This window comes from Lytechinus variegatus, chromosome 2 (genome assembly GCF_018143015.1).
Source record: "Lytechinus variegatus isolate NC3 chromosome 2, Lvar_3.0, whole genome shotgun sequence".
In the NCBI taxonomy this organism is placed as follows: Eukaryota; Metazoa; Echinodermata; class Echinoidea; order Temnopleuroida; family Toxopneustidae; genus Lytechinus; species Lytechinus variegatus.
In genome coordinates, this window is record NC_054741.1 from 22,580,088 (window position 1) to 22,595,264 (window position 15,177).

The window sequence follows — 15,177 nt, forward strand, 5'->3', positions numbered from 1 at the left end:
TCACCTCGTAATCAAAAGTTTATCTGGTGATGATATATTTGAATGTTCCATCCTCTTCCTCTCCCCCCCCCTCAATTTTGTCTTTTGAAAGGAAATTTTTCCCCCTGACAAAGTTAATTTGTGTGTTGAAAACAATTGAACAGCTGTCAAGTACATTAAATTAGCACTGGTGATGTAATGGATTAGAAATTCTCATAGGTAGTCAGTCCATGGTTGGGTAGTCCTAGCATCATTCATGATCCTTAGTTTTTTTAAGTGGTAATATAATAGCTCTATGGTAATATCTTTCCCATTGCAAAAGCACAGATAAGAAAGAAATTTCAAGATACATGTATGATCTTTGTATGCACAGGTCACTTTACAAAAATAGATTTATATAAGAAGTGTTGGTGTTTGGCAGTGCCTTAATTAAAATCAGGTCCTCCCTAATAGCAAATTGGTTTGAATAAACAAGGAAACTCAACTTTGAAAATTTATTGAATATGGGATGTAAGATAAGAAAATTATTAATTATAACATTACAAAATAGCATTATGCACAATACAAGTAATATGTAAATGAGATAGTTGATGATGTCGTACACTATTTAGTATTTTAGCTTCCTCGTGTATTTTTTCATTTGAATTATCAAATATTTATGGCAATTTCAGCTTTACAGAACAGTTAACCAATATTTTACAATATGGGAGGAAAATAATGATTCATTTTATATTCTTATGAATATAATACAAAAGAAATATTGATTCTGTAACAGTAATGTCATTGACTCTGATTTATGTAATATACTGTGCATATTCTGTGTTTTTTTAAATGAAGCAAATATGTGAAATATTACCATATTTTTCATTACACTTTAATGAAAGGTATTATGCTTGCCTATTTTTTTTTCATTATCATACCTATTTTCTAAAAAAATCTGTTAGGTTAAAGTTTTTCAAAGGTGTGTCAGGTCTCTCGCTAAAAAAATGATTTATTTACCTTTATTCATCTATAATTGAAGTTGCTGTATTTTCATATCTGTAGTAAAATAATTTTGTTGGAAACTAAAGAATTAAAATTTTGCATTATGCTAGATCTTGAATTACTTTTCTCGTAGTGAATAATGAAAAATTGATTGATTTGTGTGCTTCATAAATGTAAATTCAAATTTCGAACCCATACTAGTATTTGAATATTTTGGATGAGACATAACTTTGGAATTGGTGTGTTCTTTGAATTATTTGAACATTTTAAGATAATACATCAAATGTTTGTTTTTGTTCTTCTTGTAATATTTCTGTTAATGTTTTGTATTGCATTTGTTTGTTTCTTTTCCTTTTTGATAATCTTCATATTGATTATCACAAATCTTGCTTATTGCATAAAACGAGTGAGGATTTTGGTTATTTGAAAACTATAATTGTATATAGTAGATAGATGAAAAAAAGTTGAATAAGGGATACATTCGGAACATATGAGTGGAGAAAATAGGAAAGGGATAGTGTACTGTAAAATATAGATATATTATAGCGTTGTGAACATGAACAGAAAGGAATAACTTTATGTAGGGAATCTGTCTTTTCCACTTGTGATCCAATTATGACAAAGTGTGATAACCTTTAGACTAATCATGTTCATTCAAAGTAGTCCCTGTGCATGACCCTAAGATTGGTCCATTGTTTAGCTATTATTGTTCATTACAACAGCTTTTGTGATAAGAAATCAATGATCTCATTCAAGGAAAAATGTTTTCTCAGCCCATTGAAGCGTGAAATCACTGAAGACTGTGCTTCAATCATGCCTAGTCATGAATGAAATGAGTAGTCCACCGTGACATTGACTTCAATTTGCTGCTTTATGAACCCAAAAATATCAGGTGAACTTTCCCTTCAATGAGCAATGTATGAGTATTTATATTTGTAGCCATGCAGGTCTTTCTGTAGTAAAGTTCTCTTGTTCTTGAATACTACTAGACTTACAATTACATCTGGACAAAGAACATGAAAAATTGATATGTTACAAAATCTATCCATATGAGGGTTATCATTAAGATTATTCTGTTTCTTGTCTTTCAGCAATGTACGGAATATGAGGTGAGACATCATGGAGGTGCCACAGAGGAGGGGTCATCAGTTGAGGGCCGAGAATGGACCCAGCTACCAGACACCGCCGAGCAAGGACAGGTCTGATGGAGGAATGTCGAAACAGGACCTACTTCAAAGGTTGAGAGCAAACAAGAATCGGCACAATGATCAGCTGGTCTCCAGGACAACAAGACCCTCAGAAATGCAGCCTAATGGTCCAATTCCTACAGGGAGACAACAGTCTAGTTTAAGTCCTACTGGGGGTCCACAGAGAAGTTTGAGTCCTACTGGAAGACGACAATCTGGTTCTAGTCCTTCAGGCTGGAGGCCACAATCTGGTACTAGTCCCACAGGGAGACCAGCAGTCTCCTCTGGTTTAAGTCCCGCTGGAAGACCACCATCGGGTACTAGTCCAACTGGGAGATCACAATCTGGTACTAGTCCACCAAGGAGGCTAGTGTCTGATACTAGCCCTACAGGGAGACCAAACCCTGGTACCAGTCCGACTGAGAGACCGCATAATGGCCAAGCTCCTAATTTTGTGCGTGTTGAGGTTGAGGTCCATGCTAAGATGACTCCAGAACAAACTTCAGAAAGGAGAGAGATTATTCGCAGGAGAAGACGTTCAACTCAGCCACAAAGTGGCATAGATTCAAACATTCCAGAGCAACAGAGCAATGGTCCTGTTGCACCACCAAGGAGAAGATACTCAACTGATAGTGTAACAAAAGATGATAGTAGTCCTGATAGCAGGCAACAGGATATTAAAAAGGAAGAAAGCATCCCAAAGCCAATGCCCCGCCCAAGACGTTCACAGAGTCAGGATCGTGGAATAGCACAACAGAAAAGATCCGATGCTGAGAAACAGTTCTTATTAAAACAATATGAGCTTTTACAAAAGCAGAAACAGCAGCAAATAGAGAAGGAAAGGCAACAGAGGAGTACAAGAGACATGCAGAAAGTAAAAGTTCAGCAGGAGTTGCAATTATTGAGTGAGCAGGAACAGAGAGTTGTCCATAAATTACAAAAGTTTGAAAATGGGGCTTCGACTAATCACAATGTTAACTGGGTTCGAAAGCAACAGCAGATGTTTGACAGGCAGCATGATGTTAAGATTCAAAGAAGTAGGAAAGACCAACACCTTGAAGCAACCAACGCAACCGTTCCAAATGTTCAACAACTCCAGCAACAAGCACAACACCCACAACCAGCACAACGCCAACGGAGGCGCCGTCCTCAACCTGAGTCCAAGCCACAGGAACAGCAACAGTCAACTCAACAAACAAAATATAAACCACCTCCAGTTATGCCAAAACCAAAGAGCCCAGAGCTGATGGTTCATTCAGTCACAAGACAGAAACCTAATAATCAAAATCAGTATTATAATGTGCAACAACAACAATTACATCAGCAAAGTGAAAAGATGAGATTGCAGCAAGAAAGGTTGAGGCATCAATATCATCAATCCAAGAAAGACTCTTCTGCTGCTCAGCTTCAAGTTTCTGAACATCAGGATCAAAAGAGTAGGAGATCATCATCAAGAAACAGTGAAGCAAGCAACCAAAGCCATAGTTCTTCCGATTCCAGCGAGGTTCGTTTGTTGCACTATAAACGTAGAGATTCTCTAGGTGATTTTGAGCCTTCGAAAGAACACACTAAACCTCAAATAAAAAATCCTGTTGCCAGACTTTCTCAAGCACTTCGGAAGGGTACCTCATCCCCATCTCCACAAAAACAAAATGAGAACAATATAGCCAATAATCTCAGGAGTGTGTTGGAACAAACTAAACCAGCTTCTTCAAAGAGAGAGGGAATCTCCAGTCAAGAGATGGAAGAGATTATTAGAAGAACAGCTGAACGCATGAAACGAGAACAACAGCAAATGAGAGAGGCTGAAACGAGGCAAAATAGTAGTCCAGAACGCCCAAGACGGAGAAGAAGAGAAAGCCAAGGGATCGGGGAGAGTAAAGTGCAGCAGACTACGATGGGAAACAAGAATCGGGTTACGAATATCAAAGCAGGAAGTAGTTCATTGGATGTTTACAACGCTCCACACACGGATGTGACAAAGCCTCGGGATCAAGGGTTACATCGGGTTAATGATAGAAAAGATAATCTCGTGGCTGAACCCAAGACTAGTATACAGATCAATGGTGGCCCTGAGATGGGTTCAGGGGTGAGGAGTGGGACAGATGAAAGTGATGGGATGGGAGAAGTTGCCATGGTTGAAAAGATTCCTCACGTTAAGCCTGACCATGACACAAACACGAGAGGTAAACTTGGAGTTAGCAAAGAGCCTGACAATGATCCAAAACTGATATCAGAAGATGAGAAGATCAGGAAACTCAGTGCTATCGAAGAAGAATCATCATCCAGGAGTGAAAGTAGACAAAACTCAATAGGGGGCGCTGTTATATCTTTAGAAGTAAACGCTATCCAGTCAGACAGTGAGGATAAAGCTTTGGATGAAGCGCTTGGTTTACTTCATGAACTTGCATCCACTCAGGTTACAACAGACACAAAATCATTGGAATTTTCAAACAATGTATCTCAGGTTAATGTCAAATCTAACGAAAGTAAATCTTGTGAAAATAAATATCCGGATAAGAGGCCAACTTCTCCAATTGGTGTTACAGAATCTGCGTGTCTTGAAACACAAAGCAAGAAATCTGAGAATAAATCTCCAGTTAATAGAGCGTCTTCTTCCACTCCACAGGGAATAGAAACCAGATCTCTGGAGAATAAATTAACCGCACACAATAATGAGAGCACTGATGGACAGGCCTCGTCTTTCCATGGTAAACCCATTAGCGATGGTGTGAAAGTAAGCCCAGAGAGAGCATTAGCTACCAGTCTTCCTGACTCTGTGATAAGGAATGTGAGCGGTGAGGACACACGTGCAGACAAGGCCCAAACAGAGGAAACAGTGCTCGGTAGAAATAAACAGAGAGAGGAAATACAGCCTATAAGTAATGCTACCAGTGGAACTATTGAAAAGCGTCATGAAGATCTCTCCCGTACAGTGACTCCTATACCAGAAGTGATACAGGGTGAACCGGGAGAGGACGGGATTGCTCTCCGTCGTAAGCGGTTTGTCAAGCAAGTGAGTTTCCACTCTGAATCCGAAAAACTACAACAAGTGATAGGAGAAGCAGACAAAGAAAGCTCTCCACCAGAAAAATCTCAGATTGAGACATCGCCCGACTCGCCCAGGAGGGGCATACTAGCGAGGGGACGTTTTTCGGGAAAACGTGATCACCCGAGCCTGTCCAAGCAGACCGGGGAGATGTATCGCAGACCAAAGAGCGCCATATTTGATGTTGCGATCCGGAAGCAGCCGGAGAGCAAAGAGAAGAACGATGGAGGCCGACAGAGGCCCATGAGTGCCCTTTACATCTCTGAAGGGGATAGTGATCCTATGGACAGGGGAAGACCACTGCCAAAACATTATCGGCCTCAGAGCGACTCTCTGATGCAGCTAGATAAGTTTGATAGTCTTCAGATCAAGCCCAAAGCCAGGAGAGACCGATCCCCGAGTCCGGTAAGATCACTGTGTTTAATTGTATCATGCCTTTGGTACTACAAGCATTGGAGTTACAACTTTATACAAATGCATCATGGTGTGGGGTATGGGAGGGGTGAGGGTTACTTTCTAGCCCTCTTCCCCTCCCAGTGGTGATACTAACATCAAATATTCATTAAAAAAATAACTATAGTCTTGCCTGTACAACTTGGAAAGCAATTTTTCTTCATTCTTATTTATCCCTCTGAAGTTATGGTCCTTTCTTCAGATTTGAATGACAACGATTCATTTGCAAATTTAACTTGTTATTCATTTACGAGAGGAAAGTTGGGGAAAAAACACATTATGCTTCAAAGATGAAGGTTTGTTAACCAGAACTGATATGTCAATTTTTGTGATTTGAGAAAAAAATTATTTCCAGATTCATTTCACTGGTCAGCAAAGCCAGTGGATATGCAATATGATACTGGTTAGACATGCCCCATATCAAATGTAATCACATATATTTATGTGAATATAAAACTTGTTATTGCATGGATATCAACCCCTGGGATGTCCTAAAATGTTATTCTATGAGAAAATTGAAATGTGATACATAAAATCACTGTAATATTATTTAAAGTACATTAAATAAAACCCCTCTTTTAGTTTTGGTCTACCCTTCATAGACCCAGAACTGAGGAGAAAGTTTTAGTTATTCTGGTTTATGAAATTATCTTGATTGTATAAGTTATCTTTTGAAATATAGATCATGAAGCAAAACAGGAAACCTAGATATTGTTAATACAAATGTCAATATCTTCTATCGAAAAGGAGGATCAGTAGAGAGGAATTCACTGTATAAAATATTGTTTCTGTATGTAGAAAGATTATGAAATTATACATTCATGAAAGGGAAATCTGTTGATTTTAACAGGAACATAAAATCTCTCCAAGAAATTGAATAGAAGATGTTCCAATAACAATATCCTAGAATAAAAAACAAATCAAGTTATCTCTTATATGCTGTCAAACAGAATTCATAAACATTAATATCTAGAATAGGGTGATTGCTTAGTGTATCACAAATTAAATTAATTTGTGTTTGCTCCATTTCACATCAAGAAATCTTGATTGTTTACTTGTTAAAATCATTAAAGTTAGCTCACAAACTGTTTCATACATGGAACCAACACAATTTATCCCTAGTGACTTCCCCTTTGTGATAGGATCAGAGTAAGTACAGACAGGCCACTCTCCCCTCAATGGCTTCACCATTCATTTATCTTTATGTAAAGTCCGTCGACATTTCCCTCAGGCAAGCAAGTTTGGTGTCAAGTTCAAATCATGCCTGTGATCACATTGTACTGTTTATACTGCAACGGCAGACATGATTATTTCCCTCGTACAAACAGATCACATTGTATTTCCCCTCATTCACTTCCTTATTGAAGGGATTCCAACTTGAACACAGGAAACCCTATTAATAGTTGGTGTATATAATAACAGTCATATTGAATGCGTGGATGTTAAGCGTTTAATTTGTAGTATGAGTATGGTGGGAAAATTATATATATATCTTTTTAATTAAAGTTGATTTAAGAGACAAATAACAAATGATATCTTGAAAGAAATAAACGATAAAGGGAATTTACGAGTTGAAAAGTATGGTGGGACAGTGAAATTGAATTTTCCTGTACATCTTGAAATGGTTCTTTTGAAAGTTTTAAGTTTTTGGAAAACAGAATAAAGAAGGGGTTGCCTGAGCAGAGGGGTTGATGCGAAAAGCCACATGTAGATCACATCTGAAACTTTGTCATTCACCTTGAGAACAGGGTCTTCATTGTTAACATGCCCTGAACACATCCAGGTTCAAGGAGATGGTGATGTACATGACTAAAACCCCTCACAACAAGATTTATTTTTAGGGCTAATTGATCACAGCTTTTCCCTCAAATCGACAGTATTTTTTCGTAGTCACTGCCACTGAAAGCGTAAAATGAAACATCCCTAAAACAATCTACCGGTACATTGGTTGAAAATATGTTGTTGACATGTTTCTAATTCTGCAAGGGTTTTAGTGTAAAAAAAAAGATATTGGTGACACACATTTGTAACAAAATAGAGATAAACATAATTCTGGATTTTCCTCATGGGTCCCACCACTGCGTATGTAAAGTACTGTAATACCCATTCGCCTCTTATTATATTTGCCGCTCCCCACCCATGGGTACTGGCTACTTGGTAGGAAGTTGGATCATTCACAAATATTCCCATGCATTTAATTAATACCATCTACACATATACCATGAGCAGTTAAACTTGCTGAAAGTAACATCTCTAGAACAATCTTCATTGTTGGAAAATTGATAGCAAATAAATCTAAATCGTTGAAAGTAATATGATCTGTATCAGTTCTAAAGCAAAGGGGAAGTTCACTCTAAAGTCTAATTGGTTTCAACAAGAGCAGAGAAATGAAAGAAACATAAGTGAAGGTTTGATGAAAATCTATTACATAAAAATTAAGGATTATTTGCTTCATGATGTCACCTGCGAGCAGCTCTCCCATTTGTCTTGTGTAGGTTTTTATTTATGCATTCCACAAATTATGATTTACTCAGAAAGTTGACATTAAGGTTTACCTCTGCATGCAGTATATTCACGGATAATTTGAAAACATGTTCCAGTATCAAGAATAATTGAAATGACAATTTGTGGAATTGATGTTTCATAGCATATGAGGAGCTACTTGTATGTGATTGATGTCACAAAACCAAACACTTGATATAATCATAGCTCAGTTTTTCATCAAACATTAAAGGTATAAGAAAGTATTTGTAGCAAACAATTTATTATTTCATGTCACCATATTATCATCTATCTAGATTTGGTACATTAATGTAAACTTATCTTTGTGAAATCATGAAATCTTAGCTCGAAGCCCATAACAGATAATTCAGAAAAGTATATGTAGGACAATGTATTAATATTGCTTGGAAGAATACCTGCCATTTGATGGAATTTGCACTTATTTTTCTAATTTCTCAGCAATTATACACATTTTCTTTGAGAGCCATTTGGCAATTTTTATTGAAACATAGAAACACTTAAGTGGTAATTTCATTTGATTCTGTTCAAAATCATTTTGAGATCATTGCCAAAAGTGGTCAAGACCACATGGAGTCCTCTGAAGATCTGCATTTATGTAACACACTAACAATAGTGATTAACTCAATTCCATTTGGTTGTAAGCAGCTATAATTAACAGGGTTGTTTTTTTGCATGATTTTTTTTCTACTTGCATCTTTCTCAGCTTGTAGTGTCTTCTGATACGGTGAGTGATGGGCTTGATGTGGGTTGCTGTGAATCTAACATGTGAATCATTACTATTTATAGAGCACCCTTTAATCCTTTTAAAAACATCGTCTTACGAAGGCTAGCTTGATCACTGATTTCAAGAAAGAAGACAAGAGCATGTTTCTTTTGTTGATACAGCGGTGAATTGTTTTTATCCCTCTTTATGCCTCTCTCTCCCACTGTCGTGCGATCTGTTACAAACGCCTTGATCGGCCTCCCGTAACTGATCGCGAGAAATTTTTAACCAATCAAATTTTTTCTGCAATCAATACGATTGACACGACTGATCTGATGTTATCACTATGATTATTAGACAATTAAGATCACCATTTCAATCGTGGTGCGAATCGTGAAAGTGGGAACCAGGGGCCCGTAACACAAAACATAGCAATGATTGTAGAACATGTTTTCTATGATTGATTCCATTGAATACAATGTACAATCAAGCATAAAAATCAAGCATATGATCAATCACTAACCTTTGTGTTACGGGACCCAGGTATTTAATGGATGATATACATGAGAAAAACATTGATAAAACATTAGGAAAAATAACCAGGTTTATTATTGTATTTCAAAACTAGAAATTGGGGGTCTTTCACTATGTTATCAATTTAAGGGTGATAGACATTTAGAAAAAAATCAGAAATATTTTGTCAAGCATGGAATGCAGGAGTAGATGAAGGAATTCAAAATGGAAAGAGATGCAACTTTCTACTCAGTCGTATTACATACCCAAGCTATGATGAATCTTAAGTTGTAAATAGACCAGAAAACCTTAAAGATTATCTAATTGTTGAAGGAAATTTCGACAGTGATCCATGTATTTCATCAAACAAAAGAGTCTCTTTCGTTGATCATTAACTTTTCATCTTCTTTCTCTTTTATAGACATTCTAAAATGATTGTATCAAGAGTATCCACTTTGTGTTGAATTAATGTCACTTCAAATAGGAATGTATCATTCTGTTTGTGCACACTTTCAACTTTTTTTCCAGATAATTAATCTCCATTCCAAGTGTAGTTTTCTTTTTGTATTTTAATTCTTTTCATGCAGTGTTTTAGCCTGAAATCCTAGAATACACTTTAGAATGGATACATCGCATGCTTTGCAAACCTATGACATTGAAATGAATAGCTTGTCCTTTTTAAAGCTTATTATGCTGTCCCATCTTTATTTTTTTATGATGAATATTATAAAACAAAAATCAGCATATGTTTTTTTAGTTTGAAACATATCCTCTTCTTTTAAGAGCTGTGCAATTTTAATAGTTTGAAAGTGATACCAACTAAGGATATTCTAAAGGAGAATTTGACCCTGATATAAGTTGTTTTTAATTGAAGTGGAAACAGATTAGAGGAACTGCTCTATGATCATTGAAACTGTCTACATTTTCAACTCAGAATATGAAGAACAATTTTAGCTCCCCCATATGTCATATGATTTAATTCCAAATATTGCCATTATGTTTAAGATGATTTGAAATATTCTTTTCACAAACTAGGGTGTGATTGCATGTATCAAAAGTGCATCTATAGATAGAATTATTTTAAAATATCATGTCACAACATTATAACTTTTTATAAATCAAAAACTTTTCTTTCGATGAAGTTTCTCAACTTTCTTGAGACCTTCATTATTAAAGGTCAAGTCCACCTCAGAAAAATGTTGATTTGAATTAAGAGAGAAAAATCAGACAAGCACAATGCTGAAGATTTCATCAAAATCGGATGTAAAATAAGAAAGTTATGACATTTCAAAGTTTCACTTATTTTTAACAAAATAGTTATATGAACGAGCCAGTTACATCCAAGTGAGAGAGTTGATGATGTCACTCACTATTTATTTTGTTTTTTATTGTTTGAATTATACAATATTTCAATTTTTACGAATTTGACGATTAGGACCTCCTTGCCTGAAGCACAAAATGTTAAAATAATGGAATTCCACGTGGTCAGGGAGGAATGAAACTTCATTTCACATGACAATGACGAGAAAATCAAAATATTTCATATTTCAAACAATAAAAAAAAAGAAATAGTGAGTGAATGACATCATCGACTCTCTCATTTGGATGTAGCTGGCTCGTTCATATAACTGTTTTTGTGAAATGAAGCTAAACTTTGCAATGTCATAACTTTATTATTTTACATCCAATTTTGATGAAATTTTCAGTGTTATGCTTGTTGAATTTTTCTCTTTTTATTCAAATCAAGTTTTTGTTGGGGTGGACTTGTCCTTTGATATATTTCTCTCATTAATCTGTTTTTATTTGAAACAAAACTGGATAAACATTCTCTTTACTTTAAGTTTATAGCATTTCGTATACCGGTATATAGTATAGTAGGCCTACTTCAAAAATTAAAAGGAAGATTGCGTGGTATATCACAGACTTCAGTTTATCTTTGATTATATACCAATATTTTTTTTTATAGAAAAACAAAACACCAAACATGATTTATAAGAATGTTGTAATATGCACAGTATGAACGTGAATACTTCGCTCATACCATGGACCTACTAGAGATTCCACGCCCATGCCTTTCCAAGTCATTCATCTTGTCTTTGTTTTCTATCAAAACCCATTTGATATCAGTCTGGTATATTCCCCTTGAAAGTATTCATTTCAGTAAATTGTTTGTCTTGAGAGAAGTGCATGTATCTCTCTGTCATCGAGTGTGTGCTCTTCTTGGGACGTGTCTCTTTCAGACATCTTCCCTTTTAAAGGACCAGATCTCTTTCTTTTATTCTTCCTTTGTTATCGATGGTTTGATATGCAGCAGACCAAAGACCGGTATCACATGGATGAATGTTCTAATGCTGCATCGTCCTTCAATAGGCTTAACACCCATTCACACTGGGAGATTTACACAAACCATAATATATATATATATATATATATTTGAGAAATTGTATCCAAGATGTTTATGAAGAGATCTGAAAAACATTTATGGCATTTAAGATTATTCTCTGTAAAGCAAAAAACATAATTCTGTGATAATAATTTGATATAGGTCATAAGGAAACTTGTAAAGTAATTTTGGATGAGTACACCCCCCAATAAAAAAAATAAAATTGTGTAGACAAATAAGGAATATAATCGTAGAGACATTTTATGAGATAGTTGACATCATAATTAAGTAATAGGAACATACACAGACTTCAGGATATTGTTTTAACCTTCCTCTGTAAGTAGTTTGAACATAAATTTAGATTATTTCTTTGAGGACTTTTGATATTGATTTTCAGAGATTGCCATCATGCCAAGAGCTTCACATATAAGGGGAAAAAAGATATTCAGTGGAATTTGTGTACACAATAACATTGAGAGTTTTCTGCAATTATGTTTTGTGATACCATTGAGTGTAAATAAAACTTCAAATGTAAGATTCATGTTACTACAGTGATTTAATCTTTCAAGCATTCATAACTTTGGAGATTTAGTTTGATTTCTTTCACAACTTATTTTCCAACTTCTATTTTCATGTGTGCAAACTAATTTAGAAGGGTTCGTCCTTCCAGGGGCCCGTTTCATAAAGCTGTTCGTAAGTTAAGAGCGACTTTAAAAACGACTGGTGATCCTTTCTTATGTGCTTAAACCTCACCAATGAATATATCATTTATTACAACAAAGGATCACCAGTCGTTCTTAAAGTCGCTCTTAACTTACGAACAGCTTTATGAAACGGTCACCAGATCTTAAGTTGCTCTGAGTCTGAAGCTCTTTCGTTTTCCATGGTATATGAGTGCTGTTCAACAGACACCTTTATGACATACTGTATCAACCATTTCTTTTGTTGTTTTGATCACTAACTTTAATGCTCACTTCACTCTAGCATGTTTACTTCATTTTAGGCCATTATGCGGTGCAGTGCAACAAATTCTTTGTTCATAAAAAGAACGGATTGTCGGATGAATATGGATGGGGGAGACAAAGAGAAATAAAAGAAGGGTGGGAGAGGGTGTGGGAGAGTTACAGAGAAAGAGAAAGGAAAGAAGCCAGACAGTAACCCCAGATGATAATCATAATCTTAATGTTTTTGATGAATGCTGTGTCATCTTGTGCTTAACCCTTTCCTTTTGCTTCTGGGGTGCAAGAAACAATTCAGGAGATGGCTCCGAGCCATTTTCATGTTTTCCATTCAGAGCAGCTGTTGTTTGGCTCCAAAACAGACAATAATGATGTGCTTCACACTTTTTTATGTCTAGAAATAAAGGCTTTATTTAATATGATGTGCCATCCAATATATGTATAATGAATTGGTTGATCTGAGCCCTGTCTTACAAAGAGTTACAATCGATCCAATCAATAGTAACTCGATAGAAATCCATCAGTGTCATCTTTTTTATACAGGAAATTTGCAAAACGTCCTTTGAAAACAAAGGAGATCATACCAAATTGTCAAGAAATCAATGAATTTATGGATATACATTCATATCTAGACATTTTTTTGAACAAACATGCATTTTTTATGTAGACTTTGCTGGCTTATCAATCGCAACTCTTTGTAAGATGGGGCCCATGTTTTATTTTTATCCACATGTTATTGGAGAGCTATTTCGTGTGTATGTTTGAAATCAACTTTCTTGGTATTAATGAGGATTAACAGTGCACCTTTATACTGATATAAAGGGGCACTCTTGCATACCGGTATCCAACTCCAAGCCCATTGCTAACTGACTGAGCCATCAAAATGTCAACACCTGGTACTCCCTTAATTGGTAGACTTGGTAGAGCACTCCATCCCTACAATCCTGTCTGGAGGGTTCAAGCATGGAGTAGCTCCATGATTCAAGTCTTGCCAGTATGTACGAGTTGAACTCTAATGTCAGAGTCGTCTGCCTTGGACCCTTCCCCATCCCCCCCCCAAAAACCAAGGAAAATAAAAATAATTATAATGATCAATTAAATATATAGATAATATAGAAAATAAATGAATGATTTTCAAAAATCAATAAATAAATATTATTTCTTTACACAAATTGATGACAATGATATATAGATTTAAACAATAATAGATGAATACATGTAATATTATATTTAAAAGAATCTAAAAAATAAACACAAAAATAACAAACAATGGTAATTTTTTTTATCTGATTGCTAAATTAGCATGAATGCTTGTAAGCAAGCAACCAGAGGACCAACAGCTTACTGTCCTCTCTGAGGGACCTGGTAATGAGGATTAATGCCTTACCAAAGGGTACTAGCGTATCAAGTGGGAATTGAACCTGGGTCAACGGAATCCGCAACCCCCGCTCTACCGAATGAGCTATCGCGCCTCCTCAACAATAATTAAAAAAAAATTGATTTGTATGTAAATTCTTTTATATATGCCTTCAGTATAAATGTCTAAATTGAATTTCTTTGGAAACTTCCATGCGGAGTAGCTGACCATTTCTCTGCTACTTTCATTCTGATATTCCAGAAGGCCATTTCCTTTCTAAAATTATATTTGTTTGTATTTCCCCATACAAAACTGCATGCATCCACCATGCATTGTAGCCACTCTTTGAAATGCATTTCCTATTGCACAGACAAGCAATGAATATGTAATAGCGCAATTAAGTCTCTTCAAGTTTGGGTTTAACTTTGGTTAAGTATTGAGCTTGTTATTATCTTTGATGATCTGATCAATATAGAGCTTTGGAATGATGGTGGATCAATACATTCCTGGAAGGTTTTAACTCTAATAATTGATTGTTCACTTAGGGTGATGCTTACACATTGTATTGTCGAAGCCTGTATTCAGTTTTGGTGGGATGAATATTCACTTTCAAAATTTGTATTCATTTTCAGGTAACATGAAAAAAAGGTATCATAAACTAGAGGTCACATGGTATTCACATATTGAAATCTTATATTTATGGGTGAAATTGATCAAAATGTCTGAATTAAAAAATGATTTCCCCACAAAAAAAGAGAGCTGTATTTTTTTTGTAGTTAGTGACTCAGTTGTCAAGTATAGAATGAGGAGAGAATTTCAGAATACGATATTATATATCTTTCTGATATCTTATCACTAAATAAGTGTTTGAAGGGCTTTTTATTTTGAAACATAAAAAACATTGCATTTCCAAAAGAGGGCACTTGTAATATTCAAAGGATATTCAAAATGTCATGGAGATTCATACCGTGTTTACACATTGACTCGGCTCGCGTGTTGAATCCGCGAGCCGGGTTGAACACTGCGAAGAAGGGATCAGAGATCGCGTTTATACGTACATATAAAAAGGCGAGTTCAACACGGCTCG

General features: G+C 35.7%; 1 protein-coding gene across 3 annotated transcripts in view; it reads left to right on the forward strand.

Annotated features, from left to right (window-relative positions):
• The window catches only part of LOC121407591 (serine/arginine repetitive matrix protein 2-like), a 61,245-nt gene that overhangs the window by 6,787 nt on the left and 39,281 nt on the right, over positions 1-15,177 (forward strand). For 2 of the 3 annotated variants that reach the window (XM_041598736.1, XM_041598738.1), the window contains exons 2-3: positions 2,055-5,604; positions 8,879-8,899. In XM_041598736.1, coding sequence (XP_041454670.1) covers positions 2,083-5,604; positions 8,879-8,899 — 3,543 coding nt within the window. In that variant the 5' untranslated portion in view covers positions 2,055-2,082. The remainder of the gene's footprint in view (positions 1-2,054; positions 5,605-8,878; positions 8,900-15,177) is intronic. The other variant, XM_041598737.1, reaches the window with a different exon arrangement.